The sequence below is a fragment of the Urocitellus parryii genome, chromosome 9 (genome assembly GCF_045843805.1).
Source record: "Urocitellus parryii isolate mUroPar1 chromosome 9, mUroPar1.hap1, whole genome shotgun sequence".
Classification (NCBI taxonomy): Eukaryota; Metazoa; Chordata; class Mammalia; order Rodentia; family Sciuridae; genus Urocitellus; species Urocitellus parryii.
The window spans coordinates 38,856,832-38,881,701 of record NC_135539.1 but is presented as its reverse complement, the minus strand read 5'-3'; the positions used below and the strand labels follow the sequence as shown (position 1 = coordinate 38,881,701).

Sequence of the window (24,870 nt, the reverse complement as noted above, 5' to 3'; positions counted from 1 at the left end):
CCAGCTCTCGAGGCTCAGCCTGGGAACTGGGGACCTATTATGTTGTCATCATTCCCAGGACTGAGGCCATGCCCCACACCCCAACACCCCCTGCACCCTGCTTGAAGCAGAACAGGCCTTAAGGTGGCTGTACTGGGGCCCTAGGATCCAGGCATCGTGCCCTGAGGTGACAGCCGCTGGGCCGGGTTCAAGTCCCCCCTGAGCATTCTTGGGAGGCTGCCTGGGCCCTGAGCCTCTCCGTCCCCTCACCTTACCTTACTGGGGAGGATGCTGAAGGCCCTCCACTCTCGGACTGCACCCCTGAGCCTAGGATGCTGCCCCCTGGCCTCAGCCAATTTCCAGCAGGTCAGGGAGGTGCAGGATGGGCCACCAGGCCAGGCTAGAGGCATCGGACATCAGGGTTCCTAGGTTAGAGATTGGGACAGTTCCAAAGCCTCTGTGTGCCTCAGTTTCTCAGCTGTGACACAGGGTGCTAGCGGCAGTCCAGGATGCCCCCATCAGGGGAACAGGTGAGCAGTGACTGAGGCTTGAGCTCAAATCCAGCTTCTTCCTGTGACCTTAGTAGTATGCTCTGGGTGGGGGTGGGGGGGGGATGGCCCTGCTGTAGCAATTCTTGTTCCATCTCATGGGAGGATCCAGACACTCTTTGAAACTGGAGCAAGTGGTTGTAAGTGAAAAGCAAAGAGCGCTTGTTTCTGGGCTCGGCTGCCATCGGCTGTCCACGATGCAGTCAGGACAGTCAGCCAGCCAGCATGGGGGGCGGGGGGCAGGCTGCCAAGGCCTGCCAAGGCCCGCACCACACAGCACACAGCAGCAGGGAGTCCAAGGCCCAGAGAGACAGCGAGGTTCCTGGACACACCTGGCCTCCACAGAATTCCTCCGCTGCCTGCCCACCCCCCCCACCCCCCAACCATATCCCTGGGACTGTCCATTCAGGGTCCCTCCAAGGAAGTCACAGTATCTCAAGGGCACAGCTCCATCTTGAAAAGGAGCAACCTTCTAGTAGGCTCAAGTTCCCATCCCTAGACTCTCTGGAAAAAACCAAAGCTGAGTACAGAGGGGTCACAGGTCACCTGCAGAGGTCCAGCTGCTCCTGACTCTGGAGCCTGGCCGCAGCTGGGACAGTCCCAGGCAGCCAGGACAGTGGGGCTGGCTGGTTGGAGCCAGCCTTGTCCAACCGGCTCACAGACCAGGATGCCCGGATGAAGGGGGAACCTAGACCTAGAGAAGGAACCCAGCAAAGGCTGCAAGATTGGCAGCCCTTGGCAGGAACAAGCCGTGAGCAAGGAGCTCAGGACTGCAGGCCAGAACAGGGACCTGTTTCCAACCACTGCTTGGCCTCTGCAACCTCAGGCCCAGAAACACCAGGGGTTGGTGTGGCCTGCTCCCAAGGTCACAGCACCAGGTGGTGGGAGATGCCAAAGTCCACCCCCCCACACACACACATACACCCTACCCCAGGAAATCCCAGGCACATGACAGGCAGTGTCCTTACTACGCTGAGCAGAGGTGCAGGTGGAGGCCCTGGCTCAAGGTTACAGCTCTCAAGATGGAAGAGGGCCCTGAGCAGAAGCTGTCTTCTGGGGCTCACACCCAGGTGCAGCCTGAGGCTAGGCTAGAGGGGGTGCAGGCAGGAGGAGAAATGCCAGGAATTCAGGACAGACCCGCAACAAAGGCTGCAGGCGAAGGTGGTGGCTCAGAACAATCCAGCCACAGACCACAGCCTCCCTGGCCTAGAGCCCCACCTCCACCCCGCCTGCCAGGCCAGCACTCCCCAGCAGACCAGGAGGGGCCAGCTGGGCTCCACCAGGACCCTCCACCTGGGGAGCGGTAAAGAAGCCCACAGGCCAGCTCCCACAAGTGCCACTCCTCTGCAGTGGCCCAGGACTCCGGGCCTCTTTCTGTGGGATTCCCCCCACATCTCCAGGTTTCTCTGCTCCAGTTTTAATGGACATGGTATCTCACTAGATGGCCTTGCACATACTAAGCAGCACATCAGCATCTCACAAAAACACAAATGACAGGCTTACATATCGGATGCATCAGAGGTACACTTCAGGTACAGTGTTTAGATGGCAGAGGGGGCAGGGCAGGACCTTAGCCCCTGGCACAGCATCTGTCCATCCACAGAGAGGAGGTGGGGACACTCCTGCCCTGGCCTCCAGCACTGCTTTGGTAACTTTAAGGAGACACCTAATAAGCCCTAGCACTGTGGAGACGGACACAGGCCTCCATCCTAGAGATAATCCCACAGGCACAGGGTCCGAGAGCCAGAGGCACCCGGAAGGAAGTGGCCGTCCAGGTTTCAGGCAGACTGCATCAAGGCAGGCAGTCACAGGTAGCCGGGCTCACTGTGTGACACTCGTCCCCACAGCAGGACAGCACTCTGGTCCATCCTTGTCCACTCTGGAGTCCAAGGGCAGCAGCCTTCTAGAAGCCCATGGACAGCCAGGTCCAGGGACTCCAGCCAGATGGTTCCAGTCCCCATTTTCACCCAACAACTGCCCATGCAACAGGTCACAGGAACAAGACTCCAGAAGACACCAGAAACAGGACCACAAAAATGCTTCCCCCACGGGGCATCCGTCTTGATGGCTTTTTTTTTTTCTTTTGGTTCAAAAAAAAAAAAAAAAAACAGCAGGTTTGCAGGTAGATAAAACCGATAATATCAAAAATACAAACTTCACCTTTACAAGTCAAAATGAAAAGGACAAAGAAGCCACACACACACACACACACACATATTTCTGTTAATACAAGCAAAGCACAACATTTTACCAAAAATAAAGAATCTAGGTTCTGCCCCGATGCCCCTGCAGGTGGGGAGCCCACATCATTGGGAAGCCACTCTGCTCGATGGCTTGCATGAAGTCCTCTTGAAATGGCTTAAATCAGAAAAAAAAAAAATAGGGAGTATGTGGGGCCAGATGGGGGGGACACAGGAAAGTCAGAAGCATGTAGGAATGATGCATAGGTGGGTATACCGCGTTTATTTTAATACATCTCATTAGTTTGCATCTTGCTAGGAAAAATACCGTCGCTCTGTCCTGACAGTTACAGCAGCCTCGTGTGTTATCGGCGTAAATGTCATCCAAGAGATAATTAAAAAAAGGTTGGGAGGGAGGGGTGGGAAAGCTAGGCAAAGAGTAAAAAGGAAAGCTCCGTAACTTTACGGTGTAAAAAAAAAAACCCATTAAGGCTCCCAGGAGGGTCCCACAGACTGGAGTGCTGCAGCCAGGGGGTGTCCACGTGGTGATCCAAGCCTGGCTTCTCCACGCCAGGCTCCGACTCAGCAAAAGCACCGCGGCCCACACAGATCCACCCGCGAGCCCACTGCACTTCACCCCACGCGGGGCGGCCCTTCCGCCGAAGGCTTAGATGTTTTGGAGTCCGTTTTTTCTGTTGTTTTTTTTTTTTGTTTTTTGTCGTGTTTTGTGGTTTGTTTTCTCTCTCTCTCTCTCTCTCTCTGTCTCTCTCTCTCTCTCTCTCTCTCTGACAAGGAAGCTTACAGTTTCTCCGAGTGCTACAATACTTGCTTTGCTGTCACACTGAACAAATGTACACTGTCTCTTTGTTCTCCAGAGTGCTCTTGGACACAGTTTTTCACGGAGGAGAACAAAGACCGCACGCCGGCAATAAAGCACCGTACATAGTAGGTTCAGGAATGTAACACGCCATGTACATCCGTGTCCCAGGAGAGGGCTGCTGCTGATCCTCACCTCACATCTGCAAGGAAGAGGGGAGACAGAGGCTCAGAGGCTGGGCCACCAGGCACGTATCACTGAAGCAGTGGAACCCAATCAAGGGCACCCACGGTGTTAAGTCTGAGGATTTAAACTTGCCAGTGAAATTTGAAGAATCATCTTAACCATTGTGGCCATATCCTGAAAGAATTGGGACTAGGCTCATAGCATCTCACAGAAGAACGTGTTTTTGAGAGCAAACTCCACGCTCCCATGGTACAGACAGGGAAACTGAGGCCCAGAAGGGTTCTTTTGCCCTTCTCCCTGCCTTCCTTTCTTTCCAGCATAGGTCCTGGACATGACTTCTGGAGCTCTGGCAGCGATTTTGGGCCATGCAACTAGCTGAGGGTGGATGTCACCAGCCCCAGACAGAGAGATCCCTTGAGCCAGACTGATCTACATTGGGCTCTTTTGTTGTTGCTGTTGTTATTACTTCCAATGCTGGCAATGGAACCAGGGCCTTATGTACGCTAAGCAGGCGCTCTATCTCTGAGCCACACCCCAAGCCCCAACCAACCTCGCTTCTGCATCCTACATTCCAGCATGTGGTCCCCCTGTGGGGGCAGCCTGAGTGCTCCCTCTCACTGAAGGGGAATGGACCCAGGGGGCAGGCAGGGAACCACCCCTTCGCCACACCCCGGGCTGTGGAGGCCCTGGCTGAGCATTGCTGGGCTGCTTCAGGGATGCCAAGTGGGTGCTTTCCTCCCACAGGGTCCTCACAATGGCCCAACCCACAGGCCTCCAAAGCCCCTTGGACTGGCCGACTTCCCCAGCCACATGGCCCAACCGGAGCCAGGGCTCTCAGACACACTATCTCTGAGGAATCTCCTCTTGTCTACAACAACTATTTGTCTTGGATGCCACAGAGGCCCACGTGCCAGGAGGAAGGGCCAAGCCAGACGGGCTCCAGGCTCCTGAGCCAGACAGGCCAACCAAGGTTGGGAAGGCCCAGAGCTGCCCTCTTCCTCTGGGAGGCAGCACGCCTCTGGGTGTCTCCCAGGACAGCCCCAGGTGGGGTTTCTGGGAGACTCTTCAGAGGGGCTGCTACCTTGGCCCTTCTTTCTCCCCACCTGCCTTTACTCTTCCAGCCTAGAGTATTAGTATGACTTCTGGAGCTTGAGCAGTCACTTTGGCTCATGAGACAGCTCTGACACCCGGGACAGCCACCCCTCCTGGCTCTTGCCATCTCTATCCGAGCATCAGAAACTTCTACCCTCACTCCATCTCGGTCGGATGTTGCTGATGCCCAAGAGCCAACATCCCTGTACATTTATAAAGCATTTCCAGACCCACTGAGCCTTCGACAACCCAGAACTGGAACCAGTGAGGCCTCAGTTTCCCCAGCTGCCAATGGAGGAGGCAGGAGGTGGTCCCACCACACTGCTCCAGCACCCCAAACCTTTCCACTCGTGTGTGATGCTCTGCAGCCCAATCAGGAAGAGCAGAGCAAAGCCAAGGAAGGGGTGAGCTGCGAGGAGCCCGCACCCAGCAGACACCCAAGCACGCAGCCCAAGGCCTCGCGCCCGCCCCAGGGAAGCTGATTCGCTGCAGTGATCTGTGGATTGGCCTCCCATCCCTGCAGCATCCCAGCGCCCGCTGGCGGGGCCTACCTGGCTGGCGCTCTAGGTGGGTTTTAACCTTTTTCTTTTCCGTTTTTTACCTGACTCCCTACGCCTTCCTGTTAATGAAAGGGCAGGGACCCGTGAGCGGCCTCGGGAGGCTGTCCAGCAAAGCTGCAGCAATAAATACCTGAGGTGTTTATCTTTCTGAAAGAAGCTCGATCCGCCCTGGCATAGAGACACTTCCGTGTCCCCTCCTTTGCGCCTGGGGCTGGCCCAAGAGCAGGTCACAGCACCTCATGGCTACTGGGCACACTGCCCTGCAGGGTGGAGGCCAGGACCCCATCACAAGGCCACCACCATATCCAGTGCCCCCTCTTCCCATCAGTTCCTCCTGCCCACCCAAACAGGGGCTTGGCAGCCATGCCTCACCTGCCCATGCCCAGCGCCCCGAGAACCCAGGGAAAGACCCCACCAGCCTCACTCCGGCTGAACCCTCCTCTCCAGCTAGCCCTGGGGCTCATCCTGTGCTCCCCAGGGAGCAGCCGCCACTTACCGGTCTCCTCTTCCCGGTGGTCTGGACTCAGGCTGGAGGGTGCGCAAGCACACTCCAAGTGCTCCTCCAGCCTCACCTGGACCTCTTTCAACCGTGGCTTCTTCCTGACGTATTCCACCTTGGCCACCTGCCAAGACAGCAGAGCTACTGACACCTGGGGGCTTGGAACACCATGATGTGGAGCCTGGTGGCTTGGCCCTCCCCAGGCTGCAGTCAGGGAAGGGCCCGAACTTGACCTCCAACCTCCAACCTCCAGCCTCCCCTCCCGGGGATCCTCCCTTGAGTTGGGAGGGCAGGGGTGCCAGGTGCAAACAAACTTGGTTCCATTTGTTTAAATTAACCCAAAGGTTCACGTATGCCTGGGAGGTCTGAGGGCTGCACACGGCTCAGGTGGGCAGGGAAGGCATCTGCTTCCATGTTTACCTGCCCCTGGAATGTTTCCAAATGTGTGTTTTATGACTATTGAGGAAAAAGAAGCCCTGGCTGGAGACAGAGCCCTGCCGCTGAGCTGGACTGGTGCTGGACCTGCTGTAGGGGAGTCTCTGGCCCCACCTGCCTACAGCCCTCTAAGATGACCCTACATGGTCCCGGCCACTATGGAGACCCATAGCCACTGACCAACTCCATATCAGGCCTGAGGCTCTCCTTGAGCTCAGAAAAGGCCTGCCCTGCCCTTCTCAAAAACATGGGGCAGAGACCCCGGGCTGCCACCGTGGCCACTTGAGGTGGATCCAGGAGGAGTGGGTACAAGGCCACGATTTCAAGTGCAGACTGCTTAGAGGCCACCCCGACCTCAGCAGAAGCACCTCCACATCCCGCCCCCAGCTCCCTGGGCACAGAACAAGAAGGTGGACCTGCCCCACAGCCCACTCCATCACCACCCCCACCACCCCCACTGGAGTAGCTGCAGGAAAAAGCAGAGGGCCCCAGGCCCAACCTCTGAGTTTTCAAAAATGGGGGACCAGAAGCCAATCCCTAGCCCTGCGGGACAGGCACTGCACCCTGGACCACACACACCGGCTCACAGGAATACAGCTCTACTTCCATGTGCACCTGTATAACACACACACATGCCCACCATGAGAAGCAAGTTCACGGCCATGCACACACGTCCATAATGCACACCCCCCATTATGGGAAGCAAGTCCACCCATGCAGCGTCCCCCCAGCAGCTCCTTTCACTCCAGCACAGATGAGGAACTGTCTGCCCAGAGAAGCCCATCTCCCCTTGGTCAAGTGCAAAAACCAACACTCATTTAGCCCTCAGACCCTCCAAGGAGACAGGAGTATCATCTCCATGGCCAGAAAAGGAAATTGAGGTTTGGGGAAGCCAAGATGGTCCTGAAAGCAAGAGTTGCAGTCTGACCCTAACCACTGGGCTGTCCTGCCTGCCACCTGGAGTACAGGCAGGTAAAGCCAACCCTGAGGTGCTGGGGACCAGGCTCTGCTGAACCCTGCCGTGGCTGCCACCTCGGCTGAGCTAATGATTAACCTGGAGTGCAAAGGGTGCCGGGTGCCTGGCGGGCGTATGGACTGGCGTGGGCTCTCAGGTGTGAACACAGGCTGCCAGGTATGAGCTCAGACTGCAGGGCGTGGCTGGGGGCCAGGGGTCAGCCCTGAAGGTTTCGCTACGTCAGGAGGTGGGAGAGATGCTGGCCGGGAGGAAGGCGCGTAGGCCGTGCCCGGGCTTCCCTGCCAGGGTGTTCCACCAGGTACCTGCGTGCAGCGGCCTCGGCCAACCTACTCCTGCCCTCTTTCCCCAGGTTCATGGCCCAGGAGGAGGAGCCTATGGGCTGTGCTGTGCCCTCAGACACTGTTGGCCTCTCCTGTGAAATGGGGACATTAAGCACACCCACCAGGGAGCTGGGGAGGGATAAGGTGCCCAGGACTGGGACAGAGCCAGTGCCACACGTACAATGTCTCAACATGAGGCCCACCCCACTCCCCCAAAACCAGCCCAGGCTCTGCTCAGAGAGGCCAGGCCTAGAGACCCCCAGGGGCTCCAGCAAGGCCCCCTCTCCAGTCCTCAAGCTCCACACAGCAGCTGTGGCCCCCAGCCAGCAGAGCAGTGTCTCAGAGACCTTCCCTTTGAGGATGGGACAGTCCCCCTCCTCAGCAAGACTCTAGAACAGCAGAGGTTCATTCACCCTGCACCCAGCCCTACCCCCACTGTCCAGGAATCAGATTCCAAGTCTGTCTCCAAGCTAATTGCCTGGGGACTGGGTCGGGGCTCAGGGCCTGAGTGGGGCTCTCCAAAATGTTGTAGTCTCTATTTTCACAATTGAATTGGCTTTTTCGTGATATAAGCACAAAACTGAGCCCAGTAGCCTTCCCCCTCCCAGGGGGCTCTGTCTGGGTGGATGCTCTGCTCCCAGACACCCCTGGCCTCTGTGGTGGTCGAGGGGAACAGGGCAGGGCTATTAGAGCCCTGGGGTCAGGCTCAGGCAAGGTACTTGTCTTGCTCTTGGCCTCAGCCCTCCGGGTGGCACAGCCTTTTTGATCAACAGTAGATGCCCCAGCAGGGCAGACACTAGGGCCTGGGCTAGGCCAAGACCACCCACCAGGCCCACCCCCAACCCCCAAGCTGGTAGCAGGCTGGCTCTTCTCCAGAGACAGGTGGGTGCCGTGAACAGGGTGGGGTCTCAGCAATGCCACCCTTGTGGTCCCAGAGGGACACAGATGGGGCCGCTCCAGTCTGGGGGAACGCTTTCTCTCTAGACAGCCCCATGTTTATCAGAGAAAAACAGACAGCGATTTATGATTGCACCTGCTCCTGGGTCTGCGAGAGTTCTGGCTGCTCCACCACCTCTGTCTGGCCAGGAAATGGCTACATTTTTCTCCCAAGAACACGTTACGAATATTAAATTCTCAAAAGCCTTCTTCACGAAAGCCAATTCTGAAAATAGAGACTACTACGTTCTGGGGATCCCTATTCAGGCTCCAAGGCCCCACCCAGTTCCCAGTTTGGGTCATTGTGCCCTCAGCACTCGGTCCCTCCCTCCCTTCCTCCTCTTTCTGGGACAAATGGGCTGCACTTTCTCACACCCGACATCCTAATTCCCATTCTTTCAAAGACATCCACTTATATCCACCCTAGTAAAGCCACCAAAATCCTCCGGTCACTGTCACCCTTCAGAGACCTCCCCTGAGGGATGGTCCTGACCATTCCAGAGCTTCGGGACAGAGCAGATACAAACTCCCATTTACTGAGCCCAGCAGTGTGACCCTTACAGCAGGCGTGAGCACCATGTGGCCCATTTTACAGGAGGAAATGGTATAGACAAGCAGGCAGCCCCGCTCAGGGTCCCCAGGCTTCAAATCCCAGACCCTTCTGTTTTCTAGGGATGGAGATCTCTCCAAATCCAGAAGACCCCTGCTTAGCCAAACCCCACTGAAGCCCTCCAGGAGTGAGCTATGGGTCTATAGGCCCCGCATGTGTTCTCCCCCAACCCAGGAGGGAGGCCAACACCAGACTTCAAACAGGAGCCCTGCTGGGCCTGCTCCTAGGGCCCAACCCAGTATCTCAAATGCAGTGACTCCAGACTCTGGGGCTCACAGCCTGACAGGCACCACTATCCACTCAGCCTCCTAGTGCCCCTGTCTCCCACACACAGGGAAGGATGCTGAGACCCCTTCACCAGAGACCAAGGCTACTACTACCACCCCCGCTTCCCCAGACCCTGCACAGGACCCCAACAATGAATGATGGACCCACTGGGAACTCCCCCAGAACACCATTCTGGCCTCCACCAGGGAGAGAGGCCCATCCTTGGTGCCTGGTGAGAAGACTCTTCCAGAAGCCTGAGGTCCTGCCCAGCAGAGCCACAGCCCAGCCAGAGCCGGGTGCTGCTGTGGAGATGATCCAACTGAATCAATGCACCGATGCCCCAGCCCCTGTTCTTGAGGCTGCCTTAAAAGGCACCAACCTGAAGCTTTCCTGGGCATCAAGAGCAGGCTCCATTTCTGGCAGGGCCAGAGCAGATGGCAGCTCAGAGCTGGTCCCCATCCCTCACCTCAGAGTGGCCCCCAACCAGTGCAGGCCAGGGGTGGACACTGCCAGGTGAAAAGCTACTCACTCTGGATCAGGACTTTGGGCCTCAGCTCTGTCCAGGCCAAACCACTGGGACAGCTCTTTAGGCCAGGCTTGTCCAGTAGCACCGACACCCACTTCTGCTCCCTTCGACCAACCCCTGTGATAGGGGTCTGGAGGAGATGCTGACAACGTGAAGCAGGTCAGAGAAGCATGGCTAAGACCCCTGGTGGCCTCTCCCCAGGGCTGATGGCCAATGATGGCCTAGCAATCCTTGCAGGTGCTAGGCCTACAGAGAGGCCTCCTCTCTACACGTCCCCACAAGAGATAGGAAATCCCAGCCCAGGTGCCACGCTGAACTGGGGCAGTAGCCAATACACCTGGGTACTTGAGCTTCCTCCTAGAAGTCACAGGAGACTGGCCATCCACCCCAGCCACACCACCAGACTCCCAGAGCCTGATTCACCAGCCCAGGCTGCCCTTCTTCCAAAGACCATAAAGACTGGAGTTCCAGGTGGACAGGGTTGCCATAGGCCTCCCCAGCTCCCCCTGAACCCAGCTGGTCCCTTGTCCACATACACAAGTGCTTGGCTCCAAATAAGTCCATGTTCCAGGCCCATGTGCCTCTGTCCAGGTCAGGACAGGCCTCCTGCTTGGCTTCCACCATGGGCCTCCAGTTCCTGCTGACCTCCCTGCCTCTACAACAGCCCCCAGTGTCCAGGGCCAGATGTTCCCCTGAAGACTTATGGGTGAACAGGAGGAGAATTTTCCCAGGAGGGAGAGCTAGGCTCCAGCAGCAAGACTCTATCCCCTCAGGCTGGCCACAACCTTACTGGGCAGACAAGACCCACAGGGCCGAAAAGCATGACCCCTACATAGTGCACAGAAGGGGCCTTTCCCAGGGAGGGCATCTCTGAGGGCACCAGGCCAAAAGACCTCGAACCTACCTGGCTCACTAGGGACCAGGGAGGGAGGCACCACTACCGTGCCGGGAATGGACACTCTTTGTCCTCACCCCAAAAGAAACAAAGGTGGGAATGTGGGAAGTCCCAGAAGCTGGAGGCCATAGGAACAAGCCCAGCCCCTCAGTGCCCAGTGCCCACATAAGACATCTCACCTGGATCTGACCTATGCCTGAGCCCAGGAGACAGCAGGTATCCCAGCCTCTCAGGACTATGTGACCCCACCCCCCACCCCCGCTGCCACCCTGCCACCACCAACATACCACTGATAAGAACCCTGAGGCCCAAGGAAAGGGCCAGGGTCACACAAGGAGAGATGGCCTGGGCTAACGCTAAGGGAGAGATTCCTGGCCACTGAAGCCTGGAGAAGTGAGTCAGCCTCCAGTGTCTGACCTACAGACAGGAGAGTTCCCCAGACAAGCCCTGAGCCCAGGGAAACCCTTGGGCCCTTGAAGGGGAGTGCCTGTCTGGGAGATCCTGCAGCAAGATGTGGAATTTGCTCACTCAACTTCCAGGGCTCTGTGAGGACCAAGTCCTGGAGATCAAGATAAGTCTTAGCTGGCTGGCCCAGTGATGCACACCTGGAATCCCAGCAACTCGGGAGGCTGAGGCAGGAGGATTGCGAGTTCAAAGCCAGCCTCAGCAACTTAACAAGGCTCTAAGCAACTCAGCAAAACCCTGTCTCTAGGGCTGGGGATGTGGCTCAAGCGGTAGCGCACTCGCCTGGCATGCGTGTGGCCTGGATTCGATCCTCAGCACCACATACAAACAAAGATGTTGTGTCTGCTGAAAACTAAAAGAAAATAAATATTTTTTAAAAATTCTCTCTCTTTTTTTTTAAGAGAGATAGAGAGAGAGAGAGAGAAGAGAGAGAGAGAGAGAGAGAGAGAGAGAGAGAGAGAGAGAGAAAGAGAATTGTTCTTAATATTTATTTATTTTTTTTTAGTTTTCAGCGGACACAACATCCCTGTTTGTATGTGGTGCTGAGGATCGAACCCAGGCCGCACACATGCCAGGCGAGCGCGCTACCGCTTGAGCCACATCCCCAGCTCCTCTCTCTCTTTTAAAAAACAAAACAAAACAACAACAAAAAAATCCTGTCTCTAAATAAAATATTAAAAAGGACTGAGGATGTACCTCAGTATTTAAGTATCCCTGGGTTTAATCCCTAGTAACAAAAAAAATTTTAAAAAAAGTCAAGTCTCAGCCAAAAGTCTAAGGTATCCCACCCTGCGTCTAAGACCTGGCAAGGGGTCCTTTAAGCAAACCATTAACCATTTCCCAGCATTCCCTCCAGGGACATGCACATGGTAAAATCTGAATGGTTTTTTCCTAGAGTCAGGAATGAATTCCAACCTTGCCCAAGAAATGAAACTTCAGCCATACTTCCAGGAATCCCTTTATCCAGGAAAAGTGGGCCCTGCCTTAAAAGCCTGGCTAAGCCAAAGTGGCCTGCTCTGCTGGCAATCCTGCCACACCCCCGGCTTGGATTTGCTTATCCTGAGAGTCAGTCATACAGGACATAGTGGTATCTCAATCTCCAGGTTGCAGAGCCCTAGGAGTATCTAGCCCCCAGATGGGAATCCCAAGGACTCCAGCCTCAGCCAGCCTCCTAGGAGCCCAGAGACACCCAAAACACCTGCTTTCCAAAGTCCTTCTGAAGGCCATGCCCAGACCATGACACAGGAAATCTCCACTCAACAGGGAGGCCAGCCTCCCCCATGTCAGAGCCATTCAGATGGACATGTGCCACCAGACTCAGTGCCCACATCCATAAATCAGGCTGAAAGCTTACCAGCGCCAATCCAGCTGCCCAGAGGGACCTAAAGCAGCAAAATCTGCCCCAGGACTGCAAGGGTGAAAGAGAAACCTTGACCATGCTGATTTCCCCAAGGCTGACTCAGGGGCCACCATATCTTGGGCCCTGCCTAGGAGACAGCTTTGTAGCCAGCTGTGTGCTGGTCCTTAGTGACCACAGCCTGGTGGCAACAACACCAACCAGGTCACTAGGCCCTAATCCCCTTCCACCTGGTCTTACCTATGCTGCTTCTTATCCTTCACCACATAAGAGCACCTAGCAGCCGAGGATGTTGGTGCACACCTGTAAATCCAGAGGCTGGGGAGGTTGAGGCAGGAAGATCACAAGTTCAAAGCCAGCCTCAGCAACTTAGCAAGGCCCTAAGCAACTTAGTGAGACTCCTGTCTCAGAAATAAAAAGGGCCAGGGATGTGGCTCAGAGGTAAAGCCCCTCTGGGTTCAACAATCCCCAGGAAAGGAAAAAGAACATCCAGCAGACCCTGTGCCGCACTGCTGCAGTGGCTCACCTTGACGCTCCGGTGGTGGACCCGCGAGGGCTGGCACTTGACACTGCTCGTGTTGCAGCAGCCGGTGCAGCGCTTCACCTCCACGCACGGCGGCCAGATCAGGAAGTTGGCAGACGTGGGGTCCACCTGGCTCCGAGGTATCTCGTAAATGACCGTCCTGGTCTTGCAGACAGCAGGAATGGCTTCCTCTGCAGAGGCAAACGCATGGTGACACAGGGGTCGCTTCCATTTCTGTCAGCACAGCACAGCGAAGTGTACATGCCCTTCCTGACCCCACCTGACGCCATCCAGCCTGACCGGGCCCAGCCTGGGAAGGAGCTGACCCCACATCCCTGATGCCTCTCACGGGAGCTGGCACACTGGGTCCCCAGCACCCACTTGGGAGCCAGGGAAGAAGACAGGGCTACTAGCAAAGACCCCCAAAGGAAGCCCTGGGCAGCCCCTGGCCACACTGGGCCCACCTCACACACAGCAGCCAAGGAGGAGGAGGGCAGGGGATCAGGCCCAGCAGCAAGCCCCACACCACCTAGGGCCTAACCACAAAGGTCACCAAGAGGCCACCCCGATGGCCCCCAAGGAGAAGGCTGTAGCCACTTCTTGCCCTGCTATCCTCAGTACAGCCACCACAGCCCTAAGACCTCATCTGTCTCCCAGGTGTGAGTTCCTCACAGGACTCTGGGGTACACATCTTCCTCCCCAGATAACCCTTACTAGGCCACATCAGCCACCAGGCCCAGTCATGGGTCATGAGCCGCCCCAGGCCTGCCAGTGGGAAGTTCTGTCCCCTCAACATGCCTAGGGAACCCAGCCAGGAGCCAAGGGGCCTGGACAGGCTCTGGGGCCACCCACAGCCTGCTCCCTCTGCCCCCAGCAACAGGGTGGGCCTATCTGGACCCCAGGTTAAAAGCTGAGGAAGCTGGAAGCAGCTAGGGGCAAGAGGCCCAGCCCAGCAGGCCAGCCAGGGGGAGACTGGCACTCGTAGGGTGCGTGACCTGTGTGCACACACTACAGTCCCCACACTCCAGGGCAAGCAGCCCCATCTCCTGCAGGCTCCCTCAGGAAACAGATACGCCTGAACTGAACTGAACTGAAGGCTCTAACACAGGGCCAGGGGAGGCGGTCAGTTCCTCCACCTGCTTCCTGTCCACAGGGGGGGGGAGACCCTGAGGGCCTCCTGACACAGCAGGTAGGAGGAGTAGGCATGAGAGTCCTCCAGAGAAGCCCCCAGGCCCTGGGCTGCACATGCTGATCTGGGCATTTAGGAGGAGTCACCCCACACTGCCCACAGTAAGCCCCCAAGTCCAGGGGCTTCCACCCACCCCCAACCTGGACTAGGAATCCTGAGCACTGGATGGAGGGACCTGGCTACAGTCTGATCTGAAGGGTATAAAATGCATGCTGGCACGAGCAATGTCCCCTGCTCAGTGTACCTAGAAATCACCTACATAACACACCCATGGTGAAAGACATCAAAGTCTACCTTCTTGTGGGTGCCTGAGGCTCAGAGAGGGGATCCACTTGCCCCAGAGTCACACAGCAATGAGCAGCCCTACAATAAGCGGTGGCACCCTCAAATAGAATGGGACTGAGTGGGTCACCCCAACCCCGAGAGCACAGGCCAGCTATTCAGAACATTGTTCCCCAAAGGAGGCCTGCCTGGAGCCCCAGAGACAAAGATGAGTTGGGCAGGGCCCTAGGGAAGGTGTCTCCAGAGGCCCCAGGCCTGGCATACCCGGCTGCACCCGTCTTGTGGCTAGAGGCCCAGGGCCCTGGTGCTTCACATTAGGAACTGGAAATTAAGCTCAGCCACGTTTTCCAGCAAGGCCTCCACGTAGACAGGCCCCAACAAGACGGGGCACTTAAAGAATTTATGATGGCTCTCCTCTCCTGGAAACTCTTGGCCGGGACTATGACTGCAGCACAAGGCAGGCAGGAGACACCGCATGGAGGTGGAGGAGGGCAGCCTCCGAGAGGGCAGGAGGCCAGAGCTGGAGGAGCAAGCCCAGCCTTTGTCTCATGGCCAGCTCCTCCCACCCGCGCAGCTCCTGAACCCACCGATGCTCCTTTTCCTCCGAATGGGCACAGGCCGCTTCTCGGGCGCATGCTTGGTGGCGTGGGCCCGGTGGGCTCTCAGGCTGGTTCCCAAGGCATCCTCAGCTCCTATGGGTAGAAAGAGAACATGGAGACCAACTGTCCACGCCTGTGTGGTCTGTCTGCCCGGGGGGCCTGAAATACAGGATCCCCCAGTCAGCTCTCAGAGCCTCCCGGGGACAAAGGGCCAGAAAGCTCAGCCCAACCCTCTCCTAGCAAGACAGGTGGAGTCCCCTGAGCCCTCTACCTCCACTCAGGGCTTTCCAGATGGGCAGTGAATGAAACACAACCAGACCAACAATGTCCCATCAACACAGAGGTCCCCGAAACACAAGGGTCCCTGCTAGGCCCGTGGAAAAGCTGAGACCCTTTCAGGAAGGGGTTCCAGGGGGTCTCCTCTAGGACACCTTCTCCAATGAAGCCAAACTGAGGGTTCCACCAGGTCAGAAAGTCCCTGAGGCCATCTATCCCAGAGCCAAGAGGCTGTACCACCCAGCGGGGTCCATCTCCTGGGCTCTACCACAGCCATAGTAATGCACTGAAAGATGGGGCTACTGAGGCTCCTGCTGGATGAAGTGTCCTAACCTTGGAGGGGCATCAGAAGCTAGGCCAGACTGGGCTGTGAGCCAGCCCCTACTTGTTCCTGAAATAAGTCTGCGCTGAGGGCCAGAGGCCATGAGAAAACGGCAGGAGGGCAGCACGTAGGCTCGTGGAGTGTAACTAAGGAGTGGCCGAAGGCCTGAGGCAGGAGTCACGGTGCCAGGCAGAGAAGGCAGAGGTGGTCTGCAGAAAGGGAAGTAGATCTCACCCACATGCCTGCAGCCATGTCTGGGCAGTGGGGGCCCAGATGGCTCCGGTCACAGAGCAACAGCCCAGCACTAAGGCCACACGGAGAACCCCAGCCCCACACAGTGCAGAGGGAGGAGGGCCACAGAGATCATAGCCCTGAGTCTCGGCGCTCCAATTTCTGGGACTGAAAAAGAACACAGCCCTACCACCTGTCACATGGACGGAGGAGTCCAACACCACCCATACCTAGCTATCGTCGGTCCTACCTGGCCCCCCAGCCTGGGCCCTCCAGATGTAGCAGGAAGTCCCAGGACGTGTGTCCAATAGCCAGGACTCTCCAAGATTTGCTGGATCCTATCCTGCCGCCTCCTCTCCTCTCCAGCTCAAAGGACGTCCCATCTCCTAGCCCAGGTAGGAGCCCACCCCAGTGTCAGATGTGCAGCCCAAGGTCGCTCTGGCCCACCCACCCAAGCATCCACAGCCATCTGCAGAAACCCTGGCCTCCTCCACTTCCCCGAGATGTACGGAACCTACACAATTAAAATGAGAACGAAAAGCCTTGTATCAGGTATGAAAGTCCAAGATGAAGGCCGGGCCGAGCCCAACTTTTGACTTCAAAAATGACTCAATGTTCCAATGTCACTGATTTTTTTTTTTTTTTTTTTGGGAGACCCAAAATAAGATCAGAACACAACTACTCATGCAATAAGAATTTCCCATCAACCAATTGTCACAAGGAGCATTTTTTCATGGAAAAGCGACATTGTGAGTCATGTCCTGGTGGTACCCATCTTGCCATGGCCAAACCAACCAGGTCCACTCTCAGCTTCTGGAGACTCAGCAAGGGCACCTTCTGACCCCTTCTACCATCAGGCTGGCTCAATTGCTTCCCTGAGTCTTAACCTTTACAGGTATGAAGTAAAGGCTCCATCAGCCTTTCACGCCCAAGGAAACCTGGGCCCAAAGAAATGCAACAAGACAAGGACAGATGGCTCATGAAAGGACCCTCAGGACCGGTGTCCAGTGGTTCAGACTCCCACCCCAGGCCCCTTGGCCCAATTTTAATGCACTGAGAGAATTTTGGTCCTCAAAGCTCAGCAACGCTGATACTTTATCTCCTTAGAGATAAGACAGTGCGAGCCGCTCTTAACTCAGACAAGCCTGCCCTCTGTTCCTGGGTCAAGATGGGTGGTCACAAGCCAAAAGCAGACCCTTGCTCTGGGGGACACAGCCAGTCTGATTTATGATGGCTGATTTATGCTCTGGCAGTAATTTAAATGAGACCCCTGAGAGCCCTGCGTGAATCATCCCCTGAAACCACTCTCGGGACAGTTCACCAAGCAGTTTCCCTTTGGTCTGAGATGCAAGTGTCCACAAGATGACACATGGCAATTCACAAGACAGAAGACTCCTCATGCTCTGCCCCAGTCAGGTCTTAATGGCCAGGATAGGGATATTTGTGTATCAGTTACTCAATGACCCACTGGACATCCAGCTAGACCACTCTGGAGAACATCCATCTAGCCACACAGTCCCCAAACTCCATGACTGCTGGTCACTGAAAGACACAGGCAAATCCCTCCATACTGTACACTATGCAAATCCCCCGCCTATCCGGTACACTATGGAACACTCCCAGCTCGGTGACATTCTGGGCCAGGAACCCCACAGCCTCTGGAGGTCTGGACACATGAGGGAGGAGCTATCAGGTTGAACGCAGTTTTCTCATCTGTAAAATGGGGAGCAGCTGGCTTATTGGATATGTGATTAGCATTGCAGCTCTGTGGGGTTTGCCCTTAGAATTCCTGATCTGGGGGCTTCTGGGCTGGAACCTCTTTTAGAGAATACAAAAAGGACTGTCTATCACAAAGCTCCACCCACTCAAGGTGGGACCCGGGACACCCAAAGCCTCTTACCCTCTCCCTATACTATAGACTTGCCCCGGAGAAACCTATCAGCAAGAGTTCTCCTAAGGACCACCCTCCAGGGAGCCCCACAGTGGGTTAGTCAAACTGAGCTTCTCCCAGCCCTTGACCTTTCCTCATCCACCCCAGCCTTCTAAATGGCTCTTGCCAGACCAGGGTACCCCCAACAGGCCAGATGTACCTCTGAGTAGACTTAAGGGGGAGGCCAGGGCCCAGAAACCTGGCCACCGGGGCTGTCTACAAATCCCCTCAGTCAGGAAGGTGGAGGGGTGGGGGCAGGAAGAACCCAACACAAGTTCAGAAGCCAACAGGCCATTCCTGTCCTCTGCTCAGGGACTCTTCTGCTTCCACACCTGGGGGAGGGGAGGTGAACCAGGGAGAGAAGAGAGATACTTTGGGGTTTTTGTCACAAAGGGTCCTCACCCCAGACCAAGACTAAGGAGCAAGATGGGCTCCAGAGGCCCTCAATGCACTCTCACAGAGTTCCCCAGGCACTCAGAGAATCCTGTGCAGACCCAAATGTCTGACAGGTGGACAGGAGTCCTAGGACTCATCCCTGCATTCCCCAGGACAGAAGGGACAGGCAGTTCCCCTCACAGGACATTTTTATAGGGGCAATTTGAAAACAGCCTGAGGACTATCAGTGCACCCTGGCTTTTCCCTTGGGATTCTCCAAAAAAGGCTCCAGCCCAGAAGCCCCCAGGTCAGGAATTCCATGGGCAAACCCCACAGAGCTGCTAAAAGCGTTAATGGGTGGGGGTGGGGTGGGGGAGGCGGGGCTCCAGAGACCAGAATAAGAATGGTCCCAGCAGAAAGTGAATGGCCGCATCCAAAAAGACTAACCTACAGGAGGTCCAGCCCAACAAGGTCTCACCCCCACAAAGCAAGAGGAAAGCAAAGCCCTGGAACCCTCAAAGAAAGGCAGTCTCCATGTCTCCAGATCCACCAGGGACCAGTGAAATGCCAAGTGAGTGTTTCCCCAGTTTCCCAAACCAAACCCTTCGCCCCCAGGCTTGCACATCAAGGGACTGGGTCAAAATCCCCTGGCCCAACTCTGATCTCCAAGTGAAATCCTACCCCACTCCTGATAAGGATCAGGAGAAGGATTTCCTGGGTCAAGAAACTACAGAAACCAGCCGCCTTGTTAGAAAATGGTTTTGGCATGGAATGAAAACAGTTTGGGCCTCTCCACCATCATAATTAGGTACAAATTTCCAAATGACTAGACCATGTGATTCTACTTAATTCCCCCACCACCCCCCTTTCTAGAGTAGTTGCAGTGAGAGAAAAAAAATCTTCATTTCACTTAAAATTCTTCACTTTGGCTGCCTTTCATTCCTCTTCTTGACAAGTTCATCTCAGGCCTTTTTAAAAAGCCAGTCAGTACATTTTCCCGCTTGAGTACCTCCCTAGTTAACTCAGGATGGAGTTCCAAAGTGTTAATTTTGAAAATGGCGCCACAAACGACCTAGAGGAAACCTGGTCCTCCAGCACCGGCTCTCTAGTTCTCGGAGAGCACAGCCCCCAGCACCACCACTGCCCCCACTGCAGAGACCCCTTTAACTCCTGCAACCTTGGATCTAGCCCACAGCGCAACCAGAGCTTCAAAACTCTACATCTACAAGTAAACTGTTTTCTGAAGTGGCTGAGCTCCAGACTCCTGGAGTGAGTCCCCAAAATAGCCCCAAGCACATGTGTCCTAGGCGTGCCTTTTTATTGGGTCGTGAAAAGAGAAAGACACCGGCCTCCGGCAGCCACACAGAGGCCCAGCCCCGCGGGAAGCGCAGCACCCGTACGCAGTGCTTACTAAAGGGCCCTGGCCCCACCGGCCGCGCGCCCCTCAGGGTTTAACCAGGTGGGCGGCGGGCCAGGTGCACGAACCAGGGCTTTGCCCACCCCGAATAATCCCGCGCTCCGCAGCCCGCACACCTGGCGGCGGAGCCGGGCGCCCTCTCCGCTGCTGCGGCTGAACTTCTCATGACACGCGGCTTTTTCCTTAACTGCGAAAACAATCCCCCCCGTGAGCAACCAGCCCTCGGCCGCCGCTGGGAGAGAAAGTGGCGACTGGAGGAGAAACGCCTGACTCATGCGCCTGGGCGTTTATGGCCGGGGAATGGATTCTGACCTTTCGGTGCGCTCCTGAGCTGCGCCCGGCCGGGCCGCGCGGGGGGCGGCTCCGCGCAGACTCCCCGCCCGCCACCCGCGCCCTCCCCGCGCCAAGGGCAGGGGCGCGATTTACCTACGGAGTCTATCTCCAGGAGTCGCTGGAGGTCGCGGATGCTGTGGATCTCACTACGGGCCAGCCGCTCGATCAGCTCGCGGGGGATCTCAGCTTCCTGCAAGCAGACCACACGGTCAGCGCCTGCGGCGCGCGTCCAGCAGCCCAGGGCCTCCTGCCAGGCCCGAGGGGGCTGCACCACCGCAGCCCACACGGACCCCGCCCGGGCGGTGGAGTGGAGTCCGAGACGAGGGTGGAGTGGCTGAGTCCCCAAGTTCTCCGCCCCCATCCCTGTCTGCCCTTTGCAAAAAGAGACCCCACTACCGCCTTTACTGCTGGAACAAAAGCCCCCACACTCCAGCCCTCGCCTGGGGTGTCAGTTACAGGTCTGGGGGAGGTGAGGGGGCCGCGGAGTTTCTGGTTTAATAGTGAAATCCACATCTAGATAAAGCGAGTCGAAATGCGTCACGGATCGACGACGAAAGTCGCGGCAGCTCTAACACTTTAATCTAGCCAGGGGCTTAAATTTCACGCCCTGGAATCCCGGGCCGAGCTCTTGGAGAAGAGGGTCTCCCCTCACCACACACGCACGCGCGCGCGCGCTCGCCCCACCCGACTCCGGCCCAGCCGCGGCCCTAGCGCCGACTAGGACGCCCAAATCCAGCGGCGGCGGGAGAGGCTGCAGGGAAAGCGAGGGTTAAATATCCACCTCTGGCTCTCGGGTCCCTTCCCAGCCCACCCCCACCACTTAGCCTCCCCCACTCTCCCGCCCGGTGTTTAAAGGGAGTCGGGGGTCGCAAGCACTAAGTTCCCACGACAGAGGCTGTGGAAAGTCATTCATCACGGCAAAGCTCCTGGGGACTCAGGGGCGGGGGGTGGGGGGACGCCAGCGGTGGGAGGGCGCGGGCGCCTGGCCCGGCCCCAGCTGCCTCGCTCAGCCACCTGTAAGCAGGGCCCCAGGCGGGCCGGACTGCACGGGCCCTGCGCCCCGCCGGGCTTGGGAATCTCGACCGGGGCTGCGACTCGGCGATGCCCACCCTGCCCAGCCTGGGGCTTCCGCCGCAGCTGCCTCTACCTGTTTACTGGCCGCCCAGCTTCTCTCCCTGGGCTCCACCAGCTCACACACACCCCCTTCTTTGCTGCCCGCACCCCGTTATTGCATTGCCTGCCACGACCCGGCTACCCCTCCCTGAAGACGCGCCCGCGCCCCCCGAACTTTCTCCCCACTCTGCACCTCGTAGCTCCGCCGTCCCTTCGAGGCAGAGCGACGCAACACGCTGTAGACTCACTAGACACACTTGGGCATGGCAGAAAATAGAACCCAGTTGAGAAAATTTTAAAATTGACCAGTCTAGTAGAAATCTAAATGCTTTCTGCAGAGTCTGGGCGCCCGGGCCCGCGGGGGGCGTGCGCCGGGGGAACGAAAGGGGGGACAGGGCGCGGGGGTGGCACCCACCTCGGCCAGGGCATGGGCGAGGTATCCGCAGCCGAGGAGCAGCAGGCAAGCCCAGGTCCTCATCGCGTCCCGAGGCGCTGGCGGCTCGGCGGGGAGGCGAGGCCGCAGGGCGGGCGCTCCAGCCGGGCTCCTGTGGCGGCGAAATTCAGTACCATCCCTCAGGGAACGCGGCCCGGAGGAGGGTGGCGCGGAGAGCAAGGAGCAGGCGGAGCGCGCTCGGCGCGAGCAGTGAGTGCGGCGCCAGCGAGGAGGAGGAGGAACAGGGAGAGCGCGCTTGCAGCGCCGGGAACCTCCTGGGCCGCCGAGTAGGGGGTGGGGACGGAAGGGGCGGAGGGCGGGGGCTGGGCTTCTTCCTTGGTGCGTTCCCGGTGCTGGCCGCCGCCGCGCTCGCTCCCCGGCGCTGGCTTTAGGAGCGACCCGGCCGGTAATTCCGCATATTTGAGGGCATCGGCCCCGAGAGGGACACCGGAGCGAAGCTGGGGCCGCTGCCGCACCACCGATCACCTGTCTGGACGCCCAGCCGGGCCCCAGCTGCCGGCTCGCGCTCTCCCTGCGGGCTGCAGGAAGCTCTGCGTGCCTACCGCCGGCCCGCGCTCGCTTCTGGCCTCCTCTTGCTGCCGCCGCCCGGCCGGGCACAGCGCGGCCCAGCACCGCGCGGCCCGGAGGCCTGCGTGCGCCCCGCCGCGGCGCGCCCTCGGCTACGGCGCTGCGCTCCGCCCTCCGCCGGCCGAGAACGGGCAGCGCCCGCGGCCGCGCCGCCTGGCAGCCGCCGACCGCCCAGGGCCTCGCTGCGCCGCCCGCGCGGGCCTGAGGGCGGGCGCAGGGCCGAGCCGGCGCCGCCGCCGCCGCCGCCGCAGCAGCAGCAGCCGCGGGGAGAGGAGGAGGAGGAGGGCGGCTCAGGCAGGTCCGGCTCGCCGGAGTTCTGCGGGCTCTGCAGGGCGCGCGTGTGGAGCCGGCCGCCGGCGGGGAGGGGGTTATAGCGCCGCCGCCGCGCCCCTCCCCCGCCCCCGCCCCCCGCCTCCCGCGGATTCCGGGCCCGGGACCCGCACCTCGGAAGCGTGCGGGGGGTCTTGAGGGCCCGGCAGGGCCAGGCCGCCACCGCTACTGCAGTGAGCACACTCGCGTTCACGCAGGCAGCCAAATCCATCAAAGCCCGGCGCCCGGCTCCGAGCACAGGCGGCAGGGTTCCCCGCGCGCCCCTCCCTCGAGCTTGCCCACCCTCCAGTGCCAGCTGCAATCCTGCGGCACCGGGCGGGGAGGGGAGGAGGCCGCCGCAGAAGCGCTGCCGCCGCCGGCTCGCCTCTCCCGGGCCCCAGCAGCAGCAGAGGGCAGCGCCCAGAGCTGCTGCGCCAAAAAGGGCACGAGAGCCGGCCCGGCCCCCGCCCCGGCGCTCGGCCGCTTTCCACCGTCTGGATCCAGGGCCCCTGCCTTCCCCCTCTCCATAAAAGGAGGGGGAGTGAGTCTCTAGGGAGAGGTGGGGCTGGCTTAAGGGCGCGTCTGGGGCACTCACCTGGCGGCTGCCACGCGCCCCCGCCCAGGATCCGAAGCCTGGGCACCTGAAAAAGGAACCTCCACCCACATTTCGAGGTGGGAACGAACCCTGGTCAGGGAGGGGACTGCAGCCTGCCTCATCTCTCTCTTGTGAACCCCGCACCCCCCGAGTCCCCACTCCCTCGCGGAAGGCTGGGCTGCACCCTGAGCTGGGAACCGAGAGGTGGAAAGAAGAGAAAGGAGACGCTCAGGAGGAGCTCCTGGGTTCTGCGTCGGGAGCCGCGGGGCTCACAGAGCGCCACCTCCGGCCACGGCTCAGCACAGGGCGCGACGCGGGGGAGCGACGCGCGCAGACTAGGTCTGAGCAGGGCTGAACCGCTCCCCCGCGGCCAAAAAGCGGGTGTGTCCAGGCGCTGTGGATATCGCCAGTCTAGACCAAGTGGGGTTGGTCCCGAAAGGTAGCACCAGATGCCTGCCAGTGTCCCTCCCTCGAGGGGGCGTACTTCCCAGGTACCGGGTTTGGGGGTGGCTATTCTTGGGGACCCCCAAAGTAGACGACCTAAGCTGGAGAGTAAGAGACGCCCGGTGGGTGAGGGGCAGCCGAGGAGAATTCTGCCGGCCCCAGCCATCACCCCCTTCCTGTAAATGAATCGTGCCTCCGGCGCGCAGTCCTCCGTCTGGACCCGCAGGAAAGGCGCGCAGCCCCGCGTGCCGCTCCCGCATTTCGGAATCTTGAGTCGAGAGGGGCTTTGGTGACGCTCGCTTTCCCCCAAATACCTGAAGGGTGGGGACTCTCCCGGCACTTCTGCGGCGTCTAAATAGCGCTCTCTCGGGTCTCCACCATCCCGCAGCCCTCCACCCTCGCCGCGACCCCGCCGGGTGGTCAGAAAGGCAGAACAAGAGAAAACTTGGACACGTCGAGAAGCACCTGAAAACCAGGCCTGATCCATCCAGATGGAACCTTCTGCGACTTTGGAGAGGCAACCCACTGGATGGTTTCTGGGAGGCGACCGAAAGCGCACTGCCAGGACCCAGGCTGGACCCAGGTCGAGCCCTCACCTTCTTATCCTGAGAGCTGTGCTCATCATGTCCCGCTGAGCCCCGGGCTCCTCGAGAGCAGAGGGGACCCCAGGACACCTCGTGGGGGTTCGAGGACCCGGTGTGACAGTGGGTGTGGGAATCCAGGAAGAAGGTCGCGTTGCATTTCGGACGGGGTGCCGCACCCTCCGGACCCCAACCCCCTCACGGAGGCTGCTGGTTCCCAGGAATCGTTCTTGGACGGGCGCTTCCCTGCGCTCCCTTATCCGCCCTGCGCTTCACGGACACCCAGCTGGAGACAAGGGCGGAGCAGGGGGCTATCTGGGGACGCGGAAGGGGGCGCCCTGGGCGGCAGTCTGGGTGTATAGGGGCCAGGGTGCACCACTCCGACTCAGGAGCTGCGGGGCGCATGGCGCAGCCATCTCTCTAATCGCTGGCCGCTATTAAAAATAAAACTGCGACCCGTCGTCATAGCGACCACAACAACAGTGGCCGCCGCGCGGTGGCTAGAACTCGAGCGGTGGCTAGAACTCGTGTGGCAGGACTACAGCCGCCTGGGGGACGCAGGCACAGCGCCTTGAACTCCCAAAGTACCGTGGTGAGAGACTAGGACCCCCTTCCCCGCCCCGTTCCCCTCCTCCAGATCCTCGGAAGATAGGAAAAAGCCGAACCCTAGACGCCCAGGTTT

The 24,870-nt window shown here is 58.5% G+C and overlaps 1 protein-coding gene across 1 annotated transcript; it reads right to left on the bottom strand.

Annotated features, from left to right (window-relative positions):
• Positions 1 to 3,442: 3,442 nt before the first annotated feature.
• Positions 3,443 to 23,978, bottom strand: Pdgfa (platelet derived growth factor subunit A). The gene is made up of 7 exons (XM_026405715.2): positions 22,703 to 23,978; positions 21,654 to 21,783; positions 20,219 to 20,315; positions 15,230 to 15,334; positions 13,175 to 13,362; positions 5,859 to 5,985; positions 3,443 to 3,726 (listed from the first exon to the last, which is right to left on the bottom strand). The coding sequence occupies exons 1-7, from the start codon at positions 22,798 to 22,800 to the stop codon at positions 3,716 to 3,718; spliced, it is 756 nt and encodes a 251-aa protein (XP_026261500.1). The 5' UTR covers positions 22,801 to 23,978; the 3' UTR covers positions 3,443 to 3,715.
• Positions 23,979 to 24,870: the final 892 nt, after the last annotated feature.